Raw genomic sequence first — 24162 nt, 5'->3', positions numbered from 1 at the left:
TACAAGGTATAAATCAAAAGTAGTACATATATATAAAGGGTTTTCATGTCCAATTTCTTTCTCTCTTTCTTTGTAATAATATGGACCAACTTAACTGCCAAAACTACCATAGGTGGGGCGTGGGGGGGTGGGGTGTAGGGGGGTGGGTAGAGGAATCTCCGTAAAACCAGTAATCACGAAGTAGCCCAAGGCCAAAGGGCCCTACGTGTTTAGTTAATTCACGCCATCTCGTCCGGCTTTTATCCCCTTTATAAACTCCATTCCATTCCCTCTCTTACTCCCACTCACAATTGGCAATGGCATCATCATCACTTCCATTCCTTCTCCTTCTACTCTCTTTCTTGCTCCCTTCTCTCATTGCCTCCTCTCCAACATTACAAGACCCTGAATTAGTTGTCCAAGAAGTTCATAGGTATTTACATATGTACAAACAAAAGTACACTTGTTAGTACTAGGTACATGTATGTATGTGTGTGTTTTTCGAGTTGCATTGAGTTTAACTGACAATGTTTTTGCACTTTCTCCACTACAGCAAGTTGAATGCCTCGAGGAGGAAACTGGGGTTCCTGTCCTGCAATACAGGCAACCCCATTGACGACTGCTGGCGTTGCGACCCCAATTGGGAGCAAAATCGTCAGAAGTTAGCTGATTGTGCCATTGGGTTCGGCAAGAATGCAGTTGGCGGTAGGGATGGGAAGATTTATGTGGTGACGGACTCAGGGGATGACGACCCTGTTAACCCTAAGCCGGGGACGCTCCGTTATGCTGTTATTCAGGAGGAGCCGTTGTGGATCATATTCGCTCGTGACATGGTTATCCAATTGAAGGAGGAATTGATCATGAACTCGTTCAAGACGATTGATGGTAGGGGTGCTAGTGTGCACATTGCTAATGGTCCTTGCATTACCATACAATATGTGACCAACATCATCATCCATGGCATTCACATACATGATTGCAAGCAAGGGGGGAACGCTATGGTGCGGGACTCCCCCCGGCACTACGGGTGGAGGACTATATCGGACGGTGACGGTGTCTCAATTTTCGGTGGGAGCCACGTGTGGGTGGACCATTGTTCATTGTCTAACTGCCATGACGGCTTGATTGATGCCATTCATGGGTCCACGGCCATCACCATCTCAAATAACTACATGACTCATCATGATAAGGTCATGCTTTTAGGACATAGCGACTCATACACCCAAGACAAGGGCATGCAAGTTACTATTGCCTTTAATCACTTCGGAGAAGGGCTTGTCCAAAGAATGCCAAGGTATGTAAAATGTTGTTGCATATCATACATCATGACTTATTATGTATGTATATATGTTACATGTAAGATACAATATCCTCATATCATACATATGTATGTATGTTATACATGCAGATGTAGACATGGTTATTTCCATGTGGTGAACAATGACTACACCCATTGGGAGATGTATGCGATTGGAGGGAGTGCATCCCCCACCATCAATAGTCAAGGCAATAGATTTCTTGCACCAAATGACAGATTCAGCAAAGAGGTCAGAAATTTATAGTTGCTACCTATTATATATACATATTAGGTAGCTATTATTATAGTATTTCAAGAGGTAGGAGAAAAATTGATACATATACCATTTTTTCATAAAAAGAATAATAATAATAATTCAAAAAATTACACTTTTAGTCATATAGAATAAAGGCATTCAATGTTGTTAGTCTTACACTTTACAAAATTTTAAATTGGTCACAAAATTTAAAAAATTCAGGACATTTAGTCCAATAAATTTAAATATGTCGAGCCCCATAAATCCGTAAATAAGATGACTAAACGTGTCGAGTTTTTTCAATTCCGAGGCCGTTTTAAAAATTCCGTAAAACAGATAATTAAATATGCCGAATTTTTGCAACTTTGAGACCATTTTGAAAATTTCGTAAAATAGATGATTAAATGTGTCGAGTCCCATAAATCTCATAAAACTGATGATTAAAAATGTCGAACGTATAATTTTAGGGTAGATATATTTACTAAATAAAATAGGAAACACAAGACTATTTTAGGATGAATGTGATTCTTGGTAGGTGAAATAATATTTCATCTACAACTAATTGATGATGAGCAGTTGGAAATAAAAGTAGCTTTTTTCTACTTTTTCAAGCACTAATTAATTAGCTTTCTCTCTACTACATCAAGCCCTTATGATGCAGACAACCTACTTCACAATCAATAGAATTGCCCAAACATTTCATTACTTTGACTAACAAACCAATTCAATTTCGGTGCAGGTGACCAAACACGAAGATGCACCCGAAACTGAGTGGAAGAACTGGAACTGGAGATCGGAAGGGGACCTAATGCTAAACGGTGCCTACTTTACCCCGTCGGGAGCCGGTGCCTCATCCAGCTATGCCAAGGCCTCAAGCCTTGGCGCTCGGCCGTCGTCCCTCGTCAGCTCCATCACCTCTGGATCCGGTGCCCTAAACTGCCGGAAGGGGTCACGTTGCTGATGATCGAATTTTCTATTATGACTGTATAACAAGGCTCCATTATTTTGATTTTGGTCTTGTTTTGAAATTCTAGGTGGGAATTATTACATTAAATGTGTGCTCCTAGTAAGAAAGTCACAAAGGACCACCTAAATGGTCCAAAGCTGGGGCACTAGGGTTTCTTTAAGACAACTTTTTGTGTTTTATCTTTACTTTGGTGGCTCTTTGTCTCCACCAATTTTCTCTCTTTTTTTTTTTTTAACTTTTTGACTGTGTTGTCGGATTACAACCTCGGCCTGCTGATCTGAACCATTGGGAGTTCTGTTATCTTGGACTTGTAATTGGATTATGAGGAAGCAAGGGCTGCAGTGTTGGTATACTAAAGTTATAATATATATATATATGTTCTCTCTCTCTCTCTCTCTCTCTCTCTCTCTCTCTCTCTCTCTCTCTCTCTCTCTCTCTCTCTCTCGTAAACACACACAAACACAAACACAAACACAAACACACACTATGAATGTAAAAGTTAAGGTAGAAAAGACAAATGTAAAGGGTTTAAAATGATCCCGCCAAATAAATGCATTAACACGGACAAAGACACCAGAGCAACTCCAACTACAACCATTCTAGCTCATAAATATTAGCCAAAAGGTTTAGAGTAAATTACAACGTTTAATTTGAAAAAATTATAAATACTTTATAATTATTGTTTGAAAAATTGTAAATATATTTGATAAAATTACGTAATTCTTGGATGAAGGTTCGAAATTGTTAATTTCACCCTTCTTGTAATTTTTTTTAAGAAAATTATAAAATAATAGAATTAGGTGAATGAAAAAATTTAAAATAGTATAAAAAATATTTCACTTAGTCCAACAAAAATTTAAAAAAAGTAATAAATTATAATTCAAAATTCACCAGGACATTTTGGTTATAGTTTACTATAAAAAGTGAATAAAAACTAATAGATTAAACTAATTATTAGACGATCGTTAGAACTAAAGGAACAGTGATGTATAATTTTTTTAAACAACAAGAAAATAATTATAAATACGTAAATCTTAAAGGAGGTTGCAATTTACTCAAAAACTCACTAGCATTGTACTATAGTATAATAATAACGACAACAATAATTAATAATAATGTAATGTAATGAACATTCCAATTCCATTAGGGAGGTGGGAGTGATTTGTGCTGATTTTAACTGAAAAGGAAAGGAATCAGATGCTAATTAACTTTATCGATAATGCCAATGCAATTAAATCTCATCTTATTCATTTTCTTTTTATTTATTTACCCTTTTTCTTTAATTTATTTTTTATTTTTATTGTCGACTTTTAGGAGAGAGGTATAATTTGTAATTTTAATTACATTGTTTACTGAGTTTTAGCCTTAAATCGTTTGTTCTCAAATTCTACAAATTTTTTTTAATGAATTATAATTGTGATAGGGAAAACCCTAACGAAGGGTATTTCCATCATTTGGAAGCTCAAGATCCGCACATCAATGAAAACGGGTCAGATAGACCTGTTTTATGATTGAAAACCCGACTCAAGGAGGATCGTCCAATTGAGGATGCTTATCACTCAGATGGTGACGCGTGGCCCAAGCAATAATATCCACATAGACCCCATAAATACTCTAATGCATTACTTTTTTAGGTAATTTGACATTTGCTATTTTCGACCTATATTTTTCAGTTCGCATATTTTACCTCAAACATTCTAACTTGAGCGTCGGAGGGTCGTTGTCGGGAACGAACCTGACGAGCCTCACGTTCGTGTTTTATCCGCAGAATCCAATCACTAGATCTTGGGAGAGTACGTGGCAGTGATCGAAATAACTAATCGAGGTTGCATATTTCGAGCGAGATCAAGTTTCGTTAGGGAAGTTAAGGTTTCAAAATCAATGAGACATGAGTTCAAATCCCATCAATATATAATTTTTGTCTTTTTTCATAATAGTTGTTGGTCTACTATAACAATGAAACTTATCTTAATTGGTGAAATTGAGATCCCCATGACTAATAGGGCATGGATTCGAGTCCGAACTATATGTGGGTATTAGTCTACATCGGTAGCGCTTGTTAATCTAATGTAATAATATTTATTGATTAATCCCACATACTTTTGATATTGGTATAACTGTTTCTCATATATTAATTATTGATGATTAAAATTTATAATGTAATCGTATCATATTCGTGAAAAAAAAAAAAAGAATCTACTAATATTTGAGATCTATGAATACCCGAAGAAATTTATCATTCGGTATGAACTAAAATTATAGTAAATAACTATTATTTACTATAATTAAATAAAAATCGATGCGAAAATTTAAATGATCTAAAATAAAAATTATATTTTTCATAGTTTTTAGTTATAATAAATATTATAGCCGGGCTCGTAAAAACCACGGCCACCACTATTGCGCGATCAAGATTAATAATTATTTACTAATAATTGATTAGTTTTAACTATAATAATTAAGAATAATTACATTATAGCTGTTTTTAATTAATTGGAAATCAACCCTAATGTATTGGGGCCAGGCAGTGATGGTGATGCCTTAACTTTCTTTTGGAAATTAAGAGGATTTTGATGGGACAAAAGCAGCAAAAGCACATGTCTTTCATCTTCTTTAATGGCTTACAACTGCATCTTTGACAAAAATCTCTCACCCTTTCATTCCTCAACATCTACCATTACTTTCAACCCCTATATTACATCCTCAATTTTCATAAAAATAATGTTTGAATTTTTACATCCTTAGATCAAGGAAGTTGTCTACGATGCAATAAATACTTGCACTTAAATTTATTATTGACTATTAAATTATATCGTACGAGCTGAATTTTTTTTTCATTGGATATACTTTATGATCTAACAATTTTAGTACCACTACTGAAATTTGTCATATGTATTGCGTGTTATTCGCTCTAGAATTTCACTTAATGAACATGGTTTACTGTATTTGTTTTGGTATCAGTTGTGCGTAAAATATCAATGTTGCATTGGAACTTTCGGAACCACAATAATTCCAACTCTACATCTTATCAAAGATCAGAATGTTCAACAGTAGCTTCTTGTTCCTCTGAAAGATGAGTCACAGATTCAAGTCCGAGGATTTGATCCTGAAAAGATTTACTTTTTGACGAGCACCTGATAACGAGCGGAGATAACTTGCTGTAATAAGATTAATCTGAAAAATCCCAGATATAAATCATGCCATATAAGTAATGGGATTTAAATAATGCTTAGATTATATAGTTTATATCATTTGACATTTTTGAATATATTCATATAAAAGAAGTTTGTAATTTTTTTTAAGCAAGAAGAGGGAAAAAATAAAGAAAGAAAAGTAGAGATCATCAGACCCAATTGAATCATCACACATGGGATAGAAGATACGAATGATTGTCCTATCAGAGATGCTCAATCAATTTCGGTCCACGTGCACCAAAGAAAAAACGTCCAACAATATGATTTTGACTAGTCATGTCAATTTTATTTTTACTTGATAGTTCACACACTTTTTCTAGAATAAAGGGACTAATTTTAATTTTACATTTCTAACTCTTTTTAATTTTTTCAATTAAAAAGGTTAAAAAAAATCATTAATTTTCGTATTCTTTTTAAAATTTTATTTAAATATCTTTTTGTGGTATATTTATTTTTATTTTATTTTCTAAAACCCAATGTTGAGTGTGCTACAAGAATTTAACATTATATTTACATATTATAGTATTATTTTTTTAATTTTTGAAAACCCAATTTTGATTTTGGGCCTACAATTAGGTATGGCCCAATTTTGCTACCACAAAATACATCCAAGTAACCCAACCCAAGTGCAGTTTATTGGGCTACAAGTTAGCCTTATAAACCTAAAAATAAAGAACTTATTTGAGCCCAAAACTTAACTTTGAAGCCCATAGTCACATATGGGCCTAAGTTGTAGCCCAAAATTTGAAGGACAAAAACCAAATCCCTCACAAAATTATTCGATTGGGCCTAAAGGGTCGGGACAAGGCCATCGATCGAGTCGAAAGCATAGTTCGATAATATTAATGTGGGCAGCGGATTATCATCCTTTTATTCATAATAATATCGATATTTCATTTTATAATAACCCCTCCGTCAACCTCACATTGCTATTTTTGTGTTGTTATTACAATCGATTGTTTCTTTCTTTCTTTCTTTGTTTTTTTTTTTCTTTCAGAACGTTCGTGAATAATATTTTATTATTATATATATATATATGAAAGAAAATAGCAAAAGAATACAATTTATAGGTCATAATTGAGAGATAGTTCAATTGCGTAGTCACTCAAAATTGATTTCCTTATGAAAATCAATTGGTCCAATATTATAGGTCCAAATGTGTTGGTGGGCAATATATACAATGAATGTCCAGAGTCATATCAATTTGAAAAGGATGTAGATAAGGAGGAAAGGGTTGAGATGTCAAGTGCACAATGTCATAATTGCATGCATCTACTATTTACCCCCAACAACCAGATATTTTTATTTCTACCCAAATCAACTTCAAACAATTTCTATGCCATATTGGTTTATAAAAATATCTTAAAAATTTAATTCATAATTCAAAAAGACATTTTGACGATTTAACACAAAAAAATGAATGAAAATCTAATAGAGGCTAATGGGATGGGCTCGTTGTTAAACGAACGTTAAAATAGGGTGTATTTATAAATTTTTTTTAAACAACGAGGAGGTACTTATAATCATGCCAAACCTCAGGGGAGGTGGTTGTAATTTATATTTTTTTAAATATGGATGTGGGTTAATTTTTTTTTAATGTGTATACATATAGATTTTTTTTTATTTAAAATTGATACTTTATTAATTCATTTGAATATATATACACTATATTAGTTATAAAATATTAAGTGATAATAATTTTCATCTTGTGATAATATAGTCATTGATAATAAGAATTGCACATAAAGTTGTCACTATAAATAACTAGTGCCATATTTATACGATAATATATGATATAATAACAACATTTATTTATTGTTAACAAGTTGTTGCTATACATGAGTTGTTAATTATTTTTAAATAATAACTTTATTCACATTTTTATTACTAGTTTTTGCTGATGACAATTTTTACAAAGCAAATTTTACTATTAGGGTCATGACACTCATTACTGTGAGTAAAATACATATAAGGATTAAAGGCAATTTTCGTCCCTTACTTCAGGTCATTCTTGTTTTAGTCCCCTAAGTTTAGTGGGTTCTATATTGGTCCCATAAAATTGAAAAAATCTCAATTTTAATACAAATTTGATCAGAAAATTGAGTCACTCGCCGATATGTCAGGTATGTAACTTTTTAAATTGGGGCATGCATTGTGATTGGCTGAAAATAAAAGGCTTAAAGACAATTTTCATCCCCTAACTTCAGGTCATTCTCGTTTTAGTGACACAGAAATGCCATATTTAATGGAAAAGCAGTAGAAGAGTCCAAGAAATAGAACACGATGAAAGCTAAAAATATCTAAGAAAAATGATTGAGTAGAAGTTGTGAAATTAGGAGAGGATAGCTGTACACATGACATGATGGAGGGGTTTGGACATTTGCTTTGCTTTTGTCAATTCCATCACCAATCAAAAATTGGAGTGGTTTTGGACACTTTCTCATTACACAAAACTTGGAAGTATGAGCTGTCTAAATCATGCCATCTGAGGTTTAATTTTAACTCAATTCAAATGCAACTCTAGTGTTCAAACTCCTACTTGCAAGATTTCTACAAAAAATACTTATGATCATGGCAACAATCAATTTGTCTAAGTCATGAACTCTTAGGTATCTGATTGACCATAACATTGATTTGTCCCCCAAAAATGTATAAGAAAATCCAACAGGATGAGAGTTCATGTTGTTTTATTTTCAGATCAAAAAATATTCATGTATTCGAACAGAGCACAACAAGATTCCGATCCAATTTGAGGACCTAGAATATCAACTATTCATACATCATCATTCGACGACCAGGATTCAACTATATGTTTTAAGGCATAGAATCATAGTTCTGTAACGTCCCTCCACCTAATTAGGAACCGATAATATAATTGATACAAGGAGAGCCCTGTAATTAGATTTGATCTAAACCGCATCATTTGGCATCGTATGTGGAGACGAAATCTTGTGCCCGTACCCAAGCCTTCATCTGATAATGTAGGCATTGCAGATGAGGAATAAAAGCAACATATAAGGTTCAAGAGCTGTTTTTCATAGTAAGGTACTTTTTTATGACAGAATCACGAGACTCATACAAAGTCAGAGTGTTCTACAAACCCTGCCCTTATTTTGATACAAAAATAGTTGTTGAATTAATGTGGTGACGACAGTGATGAACTCAATTATTTCTTGCAAAGTGGTCTGCCGCCAACTAAAACTAAAAGAGAAAGAAAGAAAGCAAATCAAAACAGAAAACCCCATCCTTGAAGTAGTGCATGTCAAACTTTTTCATTTTAATTTGGTTGGCAAATACTTAAATTTCTACCAAATATGATTGGGATGTCAATAAATAAATAGAAATTCAATTATAAGGGGCGCATGAAATGATAAGGTACATTTGTTTTCAACCAACCAAACATGTAATAAGATAATGCAAGAACTAGTTATTAGCTACCCCGAAAGAGACATCCATCCATCACCCCTTATATAAGTTTTCATGTTTATACACTTCCTCCCACATTTATTAATCTCAAGATATTTTTCTCTCTCCTTTAGCCCTTTTTTTTTTTTTTTTTTTTTCTTGTACCGTATCATGATTGAAGAATCCTCGATGTGGAGGGTAAAAGTATAATTATTATTTTTGTGCCTAGCTAATAAAAAAAGTTAGGTATATATATCATTTAAATTTGCTCGAACTCTCGACTCCTTAATATATTAGAGTTGTGTGTGTGGTGTATCCGTTTTTTTTTTTTTTTGTGAAATAAGTACTGATTTGAGTTCGATTCGATGAATTAAATTCTTACGACGAACCCAATTTAACTATTATTTTAGTACTTAATAATTATAAAGAGAAAATTGGCCTACTATTCCCAAACCTAGATAGTCTAAATATGCTCAAAATTTCTATAGTTGGACTTCCAATTTAGTCCGAATACCCCAAAAGGACAAGAGTCACTCTCCTTAATATATGTAATAGAAATAGGGTTTTGCGTGTTTCTTTTATTTGGTAGTATGATCGTAATTAAAATCGTATGACAATGTATAAGACTCAATTCGTATGTATTTTGATGCACAATATCAATTAAATATACTTTTCAAAACTACTCATTTAGAAAACCATATATAATAAATTTAAATCTAAATTTTGAACGTATTCAACTCAAACTCGAAATCCGAGCAATTAATAGTTTCACTTGAAACTCACCTCAATAATTTTTTTTTTATATTTTCTTAATCACTATAAGAAAATAACTGAATGGAAAAATGCAAGTAACACTTTATGATATTGCAAATGAACAAATTATCCAATTATAGGAAAAAAATAGCATTTTACCTATTTGTATTTTTTAAAATACAACAATTCACCCCTCTTTATTATTTAAATTGAAGCTCCTTAGATATGGAGATAAATTACTTTATTTTAAAAAGTACAGGGAGTAAATTGCTATTTTTTTTTTCATAATTGGTAATTTGCTCATTTTCAATATCACGGAAGGTAAATTATATTAAACCCAATAGCTAAATAACAACGAAAACAGCTGATTAGCAAGAAAAAATAGAAATTAGCTAAGTAGCAAGTAAAAGTTTTATTCTTGGTCAACATTATTTAATATAAAAAATTCATTTACTAGTCAATTTAACAACAAAAATTTATTTATTAATAAATTTAATGAATGAATTATTTAAAATATATAACAAATAATATAAATTAATAATAAAAATTTTATTTATTAATTAAATCAACGTTGATTTTATCATCAAAATTTTTATCATTATGCTGTATTGAATTACATAAATCAACAATCATTTGACGACAAGACCACATAGCACGACTATTTTTTATTCGTCACAACATCTGTGCAATCTCCTAATTACTTCATTAAAAAATATTGATCCCAATGCATAAACCCTTCGCGGCAGACCACCGCCGGCGATGGGGTTAGGTACAACCGGGAGAAGCACAGCGATCCGCCGCGTATGCAATTACATCAGCTTCCCCACTCCGTACAAACATTTCCAATTAACTAAATTCTTTTTTATTTTTTCTTATTTTAAATGGTGCGGAGTTATTCTATCGAAAACGTACATATAATAAATAATATTTTATATTTTAAAATATATTATAAATAACAATATATATAACCAACATATTATATTTTTAAAAAAAAATTTAAAGAAAAATAAACTTAGGGGTATTATTGGTATAAAAAATAAAATTGGTGTTATAGTGTAATAGCCGTCGTTTGTGAGAGAAAAATGTATTTTCTTTTTATATAGTATAGATATACAACACACATAAGAAAAAAAAAATTCCAAAAAAATCTAAACCAAGTAAAATAAACAATCTTAGTTTGTGTACATGGCTAAGATCTTATCCAACCAAGTGTTTCATTACTGATTATTAGGATACACGTACGCACGAAAACCGACTATTTTAGGATTTTCCATTTTAATATTTTATTTTTAATGATTAAATAGTTTAACTTGGTCAAGAAAGTTAATTAAATTAAAAAATAAATGTTATTTTGGCTTCTTTACTTTAGAATATTTATTAGTTACTATGTTTACGTAAATGACTATGATTGAAAATTATTGACCGTAATTATGCAAAAATTTCAATTAATATTTTAACTACGATCAGAACATCAATCACGGTCTGTAACTATGATTAATGTTTTAACATCGTTTGTGAAAAATAATAATTAATAACCGTTCTGAAACCATACATGATGTACTAATTAAAATTTTTCATGAGAATTTTACTTTTAATTGATAATTAATCATAACAAAAAATCATATCGCTTTCTAGGATTGTTTTAAACAATATAATACTTTAAAAATCAAAAGAATTAATTATTTTTAGACTTTATCCAAAATAACGTATTATATTTTATCTCCTCAGATTTTTGAAAATTATATTTAGACCCCTTATTTAAAAGCTCTTTTCCTACTAATTATCTATACCAATATAAAAAGAAAAACCTTTTTAAACTCACAAACGGTGATTATTGATATCACCGCACCAATATTTTGTGAAGTCAAAAATATTATTCATGATATAATAACTAATTTATTTAACTTTTCAAGATTTACATTACTCGATAAATTTTTCTTTCTTTCTTTTCATTAATGTAATGTATTAATTTATATATTTTTTATTTATAATATATTTTAAAACGTGAAAAATTACTTATTATATGCATATAAAAACTACGTGCCACAACGACTAATTGTTATTATAAACCTTGAAAAATTACTCTAGAAGAGAAATTAGAGGCATAACTGGGGACCAGAGTAAGTGTGTGTGTATATATATTTGGAAAAAGTATTATTTTAATCCGCTAAATATGCCTAATTTTAATTTTAGTTCGATAACTATGTCCATTTTTGTTTTAGGTCCAGTAACTTACGAAATTGCTTACTTTTAGTCCTCTGGCAGGTTTTCGGACAATTTTATCCCTATGCAATTTTTGAAAGGCAGTTTTAGTCCATATGCACTCATAGGGGTAAAATTATCCGAAAATCTGCCAGAGGACTAAAAGTAAGCAATTTCGTAACTTACTGGATCTAAATAAAAATGGATATAGTTATCGAACTAAAATTAAAATTAGGCATACTTAGCGGACTAAAATAATACTTTTTCCTATATATTTTGTTGTTAGTTAGGAGTAGAAAAGTAGCTTTTGGAGTTGCAATGTGTGGTCTTGACTCTTGAATAGCAGTTTGAAAGTCCTTATTGGTGGCTTTATCACAACTACTGTAAACCCCAAATATAGTAATCACTAGTAGCAAATATTAAATAAACATGTTAATTAAAAATTGTCTTTATATAACCAAAAATTTGATTTTACCCACCATATGCTAATATTATGAATTTGATTGTCACGATAATTGTGTTCAACTTGTCACTGTTAATAATTAATAATACCTCAATAATAACAACTCCATGATCACACAAATTCTACGATGCATACTCGTCATGATACTGCACTACAAGAATATGGCTGAATAGCTACGAAAAATTTTGATACTAAAATCAACATTGAGCTAATTAACAGGTAAAATTTTCATTGCATTATTTAATATACATATATATACATTTTAACCAATTCGTTGCTAAATTTGTTAGCAAGAAAATTTTCATTGCTAAATTCATTAGCAAATGAGTTTCTTGTATTACATAGCGTATACAGCAACGGAAATTTTACTTTTTAATTAGCTCGACGCTTATTTTTAGTGTTTATTATTTAAGAGCAATCCCTATATATAATAGGGCTTGGCGATGCTGTCTATGTAAATTTGTATCCACATCAACTATGAATGATTATATTATTTGTTTCGTATACAATGCCAACGCTAAAACTCAATTCAATTCTCCTTAATTTTTTAATAGTATTTTTTTTTTCTTTAAGAAAAAGTGAATAAACCATTCAAGAACCAACCAATAGATGCAAGGAACTTTCCCTCTTCCACTTCACACCCAAGAAAGCAACAAGAAAAGAACCAAAATTCAATTTGACAGTTGCTTCACTCTTCTGTTCATTATATACTTTTGAAATTTTTTTGATATACTAAACCACTAAATTAAGACATTATTAACCAATCCTTTTATTGTTACCACATGACTTGTACAAATCCAATGCAAGATTTTATGTTTTTTAATATTAACAAGTGGGGGGAAGTGGGCTTGCGCCACGTGGATCATGTTCCGACATGGCTCAAATTTGTTTGGAAAATGTAAAGAAATGGTGACAAGTTGGAAAAGTGAAGGGGAAAGGGATTAGGATGACATGTAGGATGAAAGGCAAGGTCAAGAGTTTTATGAGTCGCTTCTGACCTCAAAAGGCCGTTTTTGCAAAAATGACCCCTTGCCCCCTTCCCTTTCCTCCTCCCCCTCCTTATCCATTCTCCCTGTCACTGTTCTCCACCTTAAAAAATCTTTCCTAGGACTTACTTGTCCAAGTGGGAAATCCCACAAGCCCATTTTAGACCTTTTACCATCTAATATATTGTGGTTGCTAATTTAATAATTTCTTGTGTTTTGGACATTTTTTTGTGACAAATAAAAAACCCTTTTCTTATTTCATTATTTATATTATAAGTTACTCAATATTTTTTATAATACATCATATGTGAAAAATATCAGCATCATGTCCAGTCAGTACAATAAGAACTTTTGCTACTTATGTGATATGATCAACATTGCTTGATATTTTTACGTTCGATTCATATAAAGAAATCACAGAATGCATAATTCAATAACAATTGATAAGTTAAGTAGGCCTATAGTTTTGATGCACATGACTAGAGCTGGAACATAACTCAAACTAATCGATATTCATTTGAAATAAGTCGATAAAGTCTTGTTTGAATTTGATTTGTTAAACTTATGAATTAAATTTGAACAAAATTCTTTGCTCGATAAGTTTTCAAGCTCAGTTCGAACTTTATTTGATCAGTGTAAAATTAATAAAATATACTTAAAAATATCAAGTTATTCGAGCTCGACTCGTATGTAATATAATTAAAAGTCGTTTGAGCTCGATTAAATCGATAATTAAATAAAAATCAAATTTAAAATATTAAACTCGATATTGATTCAAATAAATTTAAATAATAAAGTATTCGGATGGAGCTGAATCCTTCACAGCCTTATATTTTATATAAATTAAAATGTATCTCCAACAAATATGAATTACAATAATTGTAAAATAAAATTTCCAAAGTACATTTAGTCTTTGACCAAATTGCCAACCAGAGACTGCAGCACACGCACTGAAGAGCGCGTGATAGGTCCTTGCTTTTGGTCCGAGTTCGGGCTTTCGGGTCGGACTACCCGTCTACTACGGTAATCACATTTTCGTGGGGTCTATAAATACAGGGCCTGACTGCAAATTTCTCCACCACAATCAACTCTGATCGTTCATCGTTTCCCAACTCCCACGCTTCTACACAATCGCCGGACATCAATATACTGAATAAGCATTGCCGAAGAGATTTATCAATTATGGTTCAGTTGAAGAAGAAGCTTTCCGGCCAAATGAGAGTGAAATCGATTCCTCCGTTCGCCGGATCAGGGGACCTGCCGGAACCCGACGTCTACGTTATCGCCTCCGGCGGAGTGCGCATCCCGGCGCATTCTAAGATATTGGTATTGCCTCTGTTTCGAGACTGATTCAAATTCATATAGGTTTTGCTTTTTTTTATTTGACGTTTATGTTTGTAAAACCTCTCCAAGTTCTTCGGATTTTTTCGCAGATTCCTCAAAAATATTTCATAAAATTTCATTTAAATCCCTTCATTTTGATTGTCTCAACTATGTCTGTTGATTCAAAAGCTCTGTTCTGGTTTTTAGAAAGAATGATTCTTTTGCATTTTTTCCTGATGTTTTGGGAAAATATATGCAGGCTTCGGCATCGTCGGTGATGGAGAACATAATAGAGAGGGCGCAAAAGCACCGGAGCACCGAACGGAAAGTTCCAATGCTCGGCGTTCCATACGACGCCGTCGCCGTTTTCATCCAGTTTCTTTATTCCTCCAGGTGAGTTTCTTCGAAGCCAAACACGGCAACGCCAACCGTATTTTTGTTTCATTTTTTATTCTCATTAGTTTAAGAAAAAAAACATTTGCGCTTCTTCGGCGAATCCGAATTCCAAATCCCACGCAACAAAAGTTGAACTTCTTGAATTTGACCAATTAAGAAAAAGCAAAATAGATCTCGGTTTTTTTATTTGAATTCCAGCCGTCTGTTCCGAATTCCCCACACACGTGGCATCTCTTCCACCGCCGCTCAATCATTGAGGATTTTTCTATTAGGGACTGTTTTGGTAGGCGCGGCGAATTACCTGGATTCCAAGATCATAGGAACAGAAATTCTTGTATAGCCAAATGACTACACTACCCTCATTTGAATCCTTCTGCTGGCAATGACAAAAATGCCCTTTTGTCCCTCGCAGGTGCAGCGAGGAGCAACTGGAGAAATACGGTATTCACCTGCTGGCGTTATCGCACGTCTACTTGATACCACAGCTGAAGCAGAGATGTACAAAAGGATTAGCGAAAAGAGTGACCGTTGAGAATGTGGTGGATGTAATTCAGCTGGCGAGACTGTGCGACGCGCCCGATCTCTACCTCAAGTGCATAAAGTTGTTGTCCAACAACTACAAGGCTGTTGAGGCTACCGAGGGATGGAAGTTCTTACAAAACCACGACCCCCATTTGGAGCTCGAGATTTTGCAATTCATCGATGAAGCTGAATCGGTATTGTATTTAATATGGTCTCATGGTGTTTATGAACTGTATTGACAATCGAATATTATGATCGTCAACGTGTTAATAATTTAATTCTTTCTGATGTTATAGAGGAAAAAGAGGGCGAGGAGGCATAGGGAAGAGCAGAGGTTGTATGCACAACTAAGTGAAGCAATGGATTGTCTTGAGCATATATGCTCGGAAGGGTGCACGACTGTCGGGCCGTATGATATGGATCTGAGCAAGCATAAGGGCCCTTGTAGCAAGTATTCGACGTGCCATGGAATTCAGCTTCTGATTAAGCATTTCGGAACTTGTGAGAAGAGGGTTAACGGTGGATGCTCGCGTTGTAAGCGGATGTGGCAGCTTTTCAGGCTGCACTCGTCCATCTGTGACCAACCTGATGAATGCAGAGTTCCCCTGTGCAGGTAGATTCCATTGTTTTGTTTTTTTCAAAAAACAGTTTAAAATTGATTATTCAAGTTGTGTTTTTTTGTCCGATGCGATTCATTAGATTAACTTCTGATCTATTGCAAGAGACATGAAACAAGCTGTCATCGTGGGCTCATGTCTTCTTCATTTGGTCGAGTTATGGTCATTTATGATGTCCCTTCTAGATACTTCCACAATAGACCGAAAAAGCAGAGTGGGGTGTGTTTTTGTTGTTTTGGGGAAAAGATTAAAAGCTTAAAAGCTACTTCCATAATTCACCGTTTAGTTCTACCTCTGGAGCATGTAAACATAAGTCGAAATAGGCAATCGAAAACGTTAAATTTCGGGTTTTTATACAAGGATCATAAACTAAAAACGAGGATCACGATGTACAGTTGTTTATGAATTCTTCCATTGACTTGAGTATATTGTCTAAAACTCTATATGGTTGGTGTTTGATCGCAGACAATTCAAGTTGAAGGCACAACAAGACCGACGAGTTAATGACTCCCGGTGGAGATTGCTAGTGAGAAAGGTGGTGCGAGCCAAAACCTTCTCTTCATTGTCTATCCTCAAGAGGAAGAGAGGAGAGGAAGCAAGAATGGGAACGTATCGTCAAGGAGTCAGAAGCTTCCCTTTAGCTCGATGAACATGAATGCATCTTTTTCGTGTGCTAAACTAGACTTGTGGTGAAATGAGTAAATTAAAATATGTAAAAAGTGCTAGTTGTTATTATTGTGCTTGTACCATAGTCGCATTTTCTCCCCTCCTTTTTGTTTATGGGTTGGTAGCAAGCAATGAGATAGGAAGCCAACTATGCGATGGGGACCAAAATCATAGTAATAGTGTTGTGGATATTGATGAACGGCTTTGTCAATCTACTTTACTTTATTTTGTTAATACAAGTTTCTTTCTTACTTTTTCTTTTCCGGTTAAAATTATATCGACACTCTTATTATTAGATCAAAATACACAAATAATTTATATTTTTTTTAAAAAAAATACGTTATACCATTTAAGGGGTGTTAGTATAATATTTTTCAAATGGTGTATTTGTCAAATTTTGTCTTTAAATAGAAGATGTAACTGTAATTATAACTATAGTATTAAGAGTGTACCTGTTATTTTACAAAAAATAGAAAATATGTGTGTATTTTAGTCTAACTTTAACTATGACAGTATAATTTGCTTAGCTCTTGAAAATGGTTTTCAGTAACTTAGGACAAGGTGCCGTACAATTGGCCAAATGTTAACATAGTGTTTAAATTTGTATTTTGAGTATTTTGTTTTGATATTTTGGGGAAAAGGAGAAAAAAATAAAGATAAATAAATGTGTGTTAGAGATAGATGGTATGTTTGAATTTGTGTTCTGAGGTAATTTAAAATATTTTAAAATAAGTGGTGTAAGTTTGATGTTGAGAGTTGTAAGACAAAAATCACTGTTCATTGTCAAATCATATCTCTTATATATATATATTTATATATAAATATTGTATGTTTAATGGTATATTTTTTAGAAATAAAAAATACTGTTTATTATCAAATTATATCTCTTTTATATTGTATATATATATATATTATATAAAATGTTGAAAAATGAAAAAAACGCACCCATGAAATATAAAAACATAAAAATAAAATCTTGTTTGAAGAAATACCAAAACATGATGTAACTAATCAAAGAATATCTGTCTCTTACCCATGACTTCGCTTGGAGACATTATTTTATTTTGGGTAGTTGAGGAAGATCGTTTTTGATTTCTTCCTTGATCTAATCTAAATTTTCCATAATTAACTTGAAACTTGTGGTACTAACCAGATCTTTTTTAATTACAAATTGACATTTGATATCATATTCGAGTTTATACCTAATATATAGAATAACAAAAATATGTAAATATAATTTGAAATACAATAAAAATTTACAATAATAAAAGAGATGTTTTTATTAATATCTATATCGATGAACACAAGCCTTTTGTACCGTATGAACCTGATGGGGATATTATGAGAAAAAGAAGATTATACAAAGTTTTACCAGTTGATCGCATGATAGGTCGTTGATCGAAGAACAAAAGAACATTTACGAGGTCGCATGCTGAGGTCGTTGGATCATATGTGGCACATTGCGGCTTGGTGACGTCTCAATCGGACGGGCTCGGGCTTTTTTATGGACCATTTAAGGGTAAAAGGCCATTTTTTACCAGGTGGAGGTCGCACAAAGACGAACCTATCTTTCCAAGGGCTGACATTAGACTTGAGGGGCTCTAAGTATCTACATTGTTTACGGGAGGTAAGATAGAAAAAACCTCTATTGGTCGACCTAGTAGAGGTAGTGAAAGAATAAAGCGACCAGAAATTGTCGAAGCTGGGATCGAGATGGAGGGCTCGCATTATTATGAAAAAAAGAATAATGTGACTAATGGAGTTAGGGGATAGTTGCATAGGATTCAATCTCAATCCTTTAAGTATATGAGCTACAGGGGGAGCCAGGGGTAATCTCAGACCAGCCTCGAAAAGGCTAGTAGATAGTGTATAGAAGCCTCTAGGAGGTATGTGCATGCGATCAAAGGAGCGAGGAATCAGAACTTCAAAATCATGAGGGATAAAGTATTTTTCTTTTATTTGAGAAATGGTTTGTTTCACTTTGCTACTGATACCTATCCAAGGACTATTATCTAAAGCTTGTTGAACCTAACATGCCTGGGGGTCTCATCATCGGATGAATTATTGGAGGGATTCGACCTAGATCTAGACCTAGACCCAGACATAACCCCAGAAGATCCCTCTGGCTGTTCCTCATGCAAAGGGGATGTCGCAGAAATAGAAAAGGAAAAACTTGAATTAATGGAAGACATGGTACCTTGTTGAGGTCGAGAGAGCAGGTCGCTGGGATTCTGGTAGCGATCTCGAAAGCAGGCAAGCGGCGTAGACGGGTTTTAAAAATGGGGGGTTTATATAGGCCACTGTATGGAGAGACGCGCTCTGACAAAGCACGCGGATGAAGGGCACGTGACGCCTCGACGATTGAGCCACCCATTGGATTCCTAACACGTGGCACCCTAATTAATGCGACGATTGGGATCACGAAATGATGCGAGGTGACTCTTCAGCTCCAAACCTTGGATAGAGGCGCGACTGTCAAGTCTCCCAACTCCAAACTTCGAATGATGATACATTTACCAAGAAATTTCAGCCCCGAACCTTGAAACAGGATCAAGCACGTGACCTCGCAAAATTTCATTTGACCCAGTTTAAGGCAGATCTACAACTTCTTCCAAATGTAATGAATTACATTTGGAAGAAGTGGGGGAATTATGATGGAGATATCATGAGAAAAAGAAGATTATACAAAGTGTTACTAGTTGATCGCATGATAGATCGTTGATCGAAGAACAAAAGAACATTTACGAGGTCGCATGCTGAGGTCGTTGGATCATATGTGGCACGTTGTGCTTGATGACGTCTCTATCGGACCAAGCGGACCCGGATCCCACCCATAATGCTCCTCGGACAGGTGTCCATTGGAGAAACAGTTTAGTCATTGCATGGGTGAACATGAAGGTGACACATGTTCCAAAGATGGGCCCCAACCTCCATTGTCTATAAATACTCCAGTCTTCAAAGAGGGAAGGTATTAATTACACACATTTCACTTACTTAGATCGCAATATTTTTCCTTCGACCCAAGTGTCTGACTTAAGCATCAGAGTATCACCGTCGGGACGAACCCGACTGGCTTTTTATTTTATTTCCAGATAACAGATTCGGATCGGTGATGTGGAAAGATCGTGGTCGTTGATCGTGATCAAACGTAATCGAGGCGAATCAGAACCCATTCATCATTCAAAAGATGGGGGCTTGTAAATGAACAAACCTAATAATTATGAAAACTTGGAAATAATAATAGGGTGATGATGGTGCAGTTTCGGTTTTTCTAATCTATTTTTCACATCAAATTTAAATGAAAAAAACATTAGAATAATTAAAGTTAAATACACAATAATTTAAGAATTATAAAAAATTTTAAGTGGCAAAAAATGACATGTTTTTTAAATAATTGAAGAACAAAGATATATTAATTCAGGAACATATATATAGCAAAACGTCTTCAAAAGGCATCTCAAAAAAGTTAATATTATTGGAAATTTATGGCTTATGTCTCCTAGGCCCAGCCTAACACCCCTCACTTGGATGGCTAAGCCCACCTGACACACCTTGCCTATCTACCCGACCCGATTGCATCTATTTATATATAATTTACTCGGATAGATCATTTCTCTAACCCTAACCCTAATTTATCCTGACTCCTCGTCTCTTCCCCTTCCTTCTCTTCTTTGATTTCTTCCTCTGCTGTTTTTCTTCTCTCTTTGTATTTAATGGCTTCCTCCTTTAAATATATCTGGTGTTTTCTAAACAAGATAAGAGAGAAATAAGAAAAAAGAAAAGAAGAAGAAAAAGAATCAGTAATACTTTCTCCTTCCCCTTTTCTCCCGATCATAAAGTTCTCAGTAAACTTTCTCAGTGGTTTTTCTGGATTCTCTGTGAACATTCCTTTTGTGGAATACTTGTATCCCTTTGTGGATGGTATTTTAGTGGTTTCGGTGAAAAACTGAGTGATTCTGGTTTGTGCGTTTATTGAAGCGTTGTGTTCTGATTTTCTCTGGATGCGTCATATTATTTAGGTTAAAATTGCTTGGTGCTATAATTTTTCTACTTTGTGCATTTATTGAAGCGCTGTGTCCGAAATTTTTTTTTTGGAACTGTTGTGTGCGAGTTCATTTTCGCTGAGATTGCTTAGTGCATAAATATTGATTTGTGGAATATTCTTCTTTTTTGTGCGATTTCTGTTTATCGTTCTTTCTATTTTATGCGATTAATCACTGTTTACTGATTATTCCTCCTAACAGAGGCCAAACTCCTTGCTAATCCCTCACTTGGCTGGGCCCTTGAGGCTATCGGGTATCTGATTGAGATTTACTTAAGGATCCCCTGTTAAATCTAATGGAAATATTCTGTATTATGTGTTACCTTCTGCTTTGATTAATATTGTTTCTATATTTGTTGCAGATTCTCCTATTTATCTGTTAATATTATTTTTTGCATCTGTTGCTACTATTGGATCTGTTCAACATTTTGGTTTTACTGCACTGATAGTAATTTTTACTGAAAACTGGTATTCTACATTTTCTGCAAAAAGTTTTTTCATAAATAATGGCTGGTTATAAGTTGCAACCTTTTGATGGTAAATCTGACTATTCTATTTAGCAACAGAAAATGAAAAGTATTTTAATTTAGCAAAAAGTTTTCAAAGCTATTGACATAAAATATCTTGAAAATTTTGAAGAAAAGAAAATTGAAAATAATGAATATGCTTATTTTTCTATAATTCTAAACCTTTCGGACACTGTTTTAAGAAAAGTTGGAAAACAAAATTCAACAAAAGATTTATGGAATAAATTAGAAGAACTATATACTGAAACCTCTTTGCCTAGTAAACTAGTTTTACTTGAAAATTTTTTCCATTATAAATTAGATTTGTCTAAAAATATTGAAGAAAATTTGGATGACTTTACAAAATTAATTCTGGATATTTGTAACTGGCGGGAGATAAAAATATCAATGATTATTCTTCCATTATTTTATTAAATGCCATTCCTAAATTCTATAGTGATGTTAAAGCTGCAATAAAATATGGCAGAGATAAGGCCAGTCTAGACACTGTAGTATAGATTAAAAAGTAAAGAAATAGATATTAAAACTAGTAAACCTAGCTAGAACCAGAATGAGGTTATTTATTCTTTGGGGAGATATAAAAACAGAGATTTTGACTATAAACATAGATAATATAGTCAAGGTAGAAGTAGGTCTAAAACTAGGGGTGAAAAATCTTGGGATAGAAGATGTTACAATTGTGGAGCAAAAGGCAGTTTATTAAATGTAAAAAAAATCCAAAAGAGATAACAAAAATAAAAAAGATGCAAATGTAATAACTGATAGATTTTTGAAAAAGATTGGAGAAGTGTTTTGAAAATTTTTATAACTTGCGTTATTATCTTTAACTTAATTTTATTTTCCTGTACCACAGTAACCCTTGTAAACAAGGAGCTTTCTCTGTTTCTCTTGCAGGTCCTTTTCTGTTCCCCCAAGCGAACTACGATGATGATGTCAGATTCTGCTTGATGGACTTGACCCTTTTTGTTAGGGCCCATGGTCCAAAGGGGAGTATGTTGAAAATTTATGTCCTGTGTCCCCTAGACCTAGCCTAACACTCCTCACTTGGATGGTTAAGCCCACTTGACACACCCAACCCATCTAACCTTCATTTCTCCCGACTCCTCGTCTTTTCTCCTTCTCTCTCTTCTTGTATTTCTTCCTCTGCCGTTTTTCTTGTCCTCTGTATTCAATGGCTTTCTCCTTTAAATATCTGTGGTGGTTTCTAAACAAGATAAGAAAGAAATAAGGAAAAGAAAAGAGAAGAAGAAAGAGAATCAATAGTTCTTTCTCTTCCCCCTTTCTCCTAGTCATAAAGTTCTCTATGAACTTTTTAAATGGTTTTTCTCAGTTCTTTGTGAACATTCCTTTTGTTGAATCTTTATGGTCCTTTGTGGATAGTATCTTAATGGTTTTGATGAAAAATTGAGTGGTTCTAGTTTGTCCTTTGTGGACTAAGCCTTGGTGGCTTTGGGTTTAGCAACCATGAGGGGTTGCCGGCCGTGGTGATGTTTGGGCCTCCTCCTTATCGAATCTGGCTCGTGAACCAATTTTATATTGAGATCTATTGCTTTTATATGTTGTATATTCACATATGTTCTTTATTCTTTATTTATTCGGTAATCCGTAATTATATTGTATAAGGGTTTCTGAACCCCATCATCATCTCTATAATAGTTTGATAGGATTCTTTTTTGACTCACTATTGATGGATAACACCCAATAAATATATTTGGCTTTTCTATTCTCAATATCTTTCTAGTTTTAAATTATGGTAAATTTAACGATCTACCCTAAGATTTGGCATAATTATGAATATCTTTTCGTTATTTGAAAAATTATCAATACTCCCCTAATTTTAGCAGCCTTCTAACAAATAGTCCAATCCATTGTATTTTCATCCATTTTTTATGTTGAACTGACCAAAATACTCTTGTGGATTAAAAATTATAATTTTATTTATTTTTTAAAATAAATTTATTTTTTTATGGACTAATTGGATAATATTTTTAAAATTTTTTATCCATCCCGTTAGATTTTTTTATAATTTTTTAATTTTAATATACAACAAGGGCAAAGTTGACAATTTCATACTCCATCCAAGGATTACATAACATAATTTCATCAAATATGGAGGGGATATTTGTAATTTTTCAAACAATGAGGGGGTATTTATAATTATACCCAGCCTTAAAGGAGGTCGTTGTAATTTACCCCTTAAATTAATATGAAATTAATAAGTGTAGTACGATTTTACTCTAACTTTAGAGCTATGATTTGTTCAATAAAATATAATAAATAATTTAACTTAAATTGCTTTAGGGTTTATTTAGATTGATGGATTTGAATTTGAAAGCAGGATTTGGGAAAAGAAATTTAAAATCCACCCATATTCATTAAAATTTAGTGCAAAATTAAAATAAAAAGATATAAAACACTTTACATTTAGAATTATCCAAATATATCTAAAGAATTTGTTATTAAATACTTCAATCCAAATGCAACCTTAGGTACTTTGAGCAGTTTTAAAATATATGATATGTTGTACACTAATCCAAATATTCAAACATAAATTCTTTTTTCAATTT

The 24162-nt window shown here is 33.1% G+C and overlaps 2 protein-coding genes across 3 annotated transcripts; both read left to right on the top strand.

Moving 5' to 3' along the window:
- The first annotated feature begins 252 nt into the window (after nt 1-252).
- Nucleotides 253-2886, top strand: LOC105157315 (putative pectate lyase 18). Its single transcript, XM_011073706.3, has 4 exons — nt 253-412; nt 533-1273; nt 1388-1526; nt 2272-2886. The coding sequence occupies exons 1-4, from the start codon at nt 297-299 to the stop codon at nt 2491-2493; spliced, it is 1218 nt and encodes a 405-aa protein (XP_011072008.1). The 5' UTR covers nt 253-296; the 3' UTR covers nt 2494-2886.
- An 11687-nt stretch (nt 2887-14573) lies between these two features.
- Nucleotides 14574-17277, top strand: LOC105157314 (BTB/POZ and TAZ domain-containing protein 1). 2 transcript variants are annotated; one of them, XM_011073705.3, is made up of 5 exons: nt 14575-14828; nt 15085-15218; nt 15634-15937; nt 16040-16356; nt 16826-17277. In XM_011073705.3, the coding sequence occupies exons 1-5, from the start codon at nt 14685-14687 to the stop codon at nt 17007-17009; spliced, it is 1083 nt and encodes a 360-aa protein (XP_011072007.1). In that variant the 5' UTR covers nt 14575-14684; the 3' UTR covers nt 17010-17277. The 2 variants fall into 2 exon arrangements, with proteins under 2 accessions (XP_088735413.1, XP_011072007.1); XM_088879287.1 differs by lacking the exon at nt 16826-17277 and having other exon boundaries at nt 14574-14828; nt 16040-16360.
- Nucleotides 17278-24162: the final 6885 nt, after the last annotated feature.

This window comes from Sesamum indicum, linkage group LG3 (assembly GCF_026168435.1).
Source record: "Sesamum indicum cultivar Baizhima isolate 11 linkage group LG3, ASM2616843v1, whole genome shotgun sequence".
Lineage (NCBI taxonomy): Eukaryota > Viridiplantae > Streptophyta > Magnoliopsida > Lamiales > Pedaliaceae > Sesamum > Sesamum indicum.
This window is presented reverse-complemented; position numbering and strand designations above follow the sequence as displayed.

Coding starts and splice junctions, on each gene's coding strand:
- LOC105157315 (XM_011073706.3), top strand. CDS start 297: ATGGCATCATCATCACTTCCATTCCTTCTCCTTCTACTCTCTTTCTTG. Junction 1,274..1,387: donor CTTGTCCAAAGAATGCCAAG/GTATGTAAAATG, acceptor TTATACATGCAG/ATGTAGACATGGTTATTTCC. Junction 1,527..2,271: donor ATGACAGATTCAGCAAAGAG/GTCAGAAATTTA, acceptor ATTTCGGTGCAG/GTGACCAAACACGAAGATGC.
- LOC105157314 (XM_011073705.3), top strand. CDS start 14,685: ATGGTTCAGTTGAAGAAGAAGCTTTCCGGCCAAATGAGAGTGAAATCG. Junction 15,938..16,039: donor TCATCGATGAAGCTGAATCG/GTATTGTATTTA, acceptor CTGATGTTATAG/AGGAAAAAGAGGGCGAGGAG. Junction 16,357..16,825: donor TGCAGAGTTCCCCTGTGCAG/GTAGATTCCATT, acceptor GTTTGATCGCAG/ACAATTCAAGTTGAAGGCAC.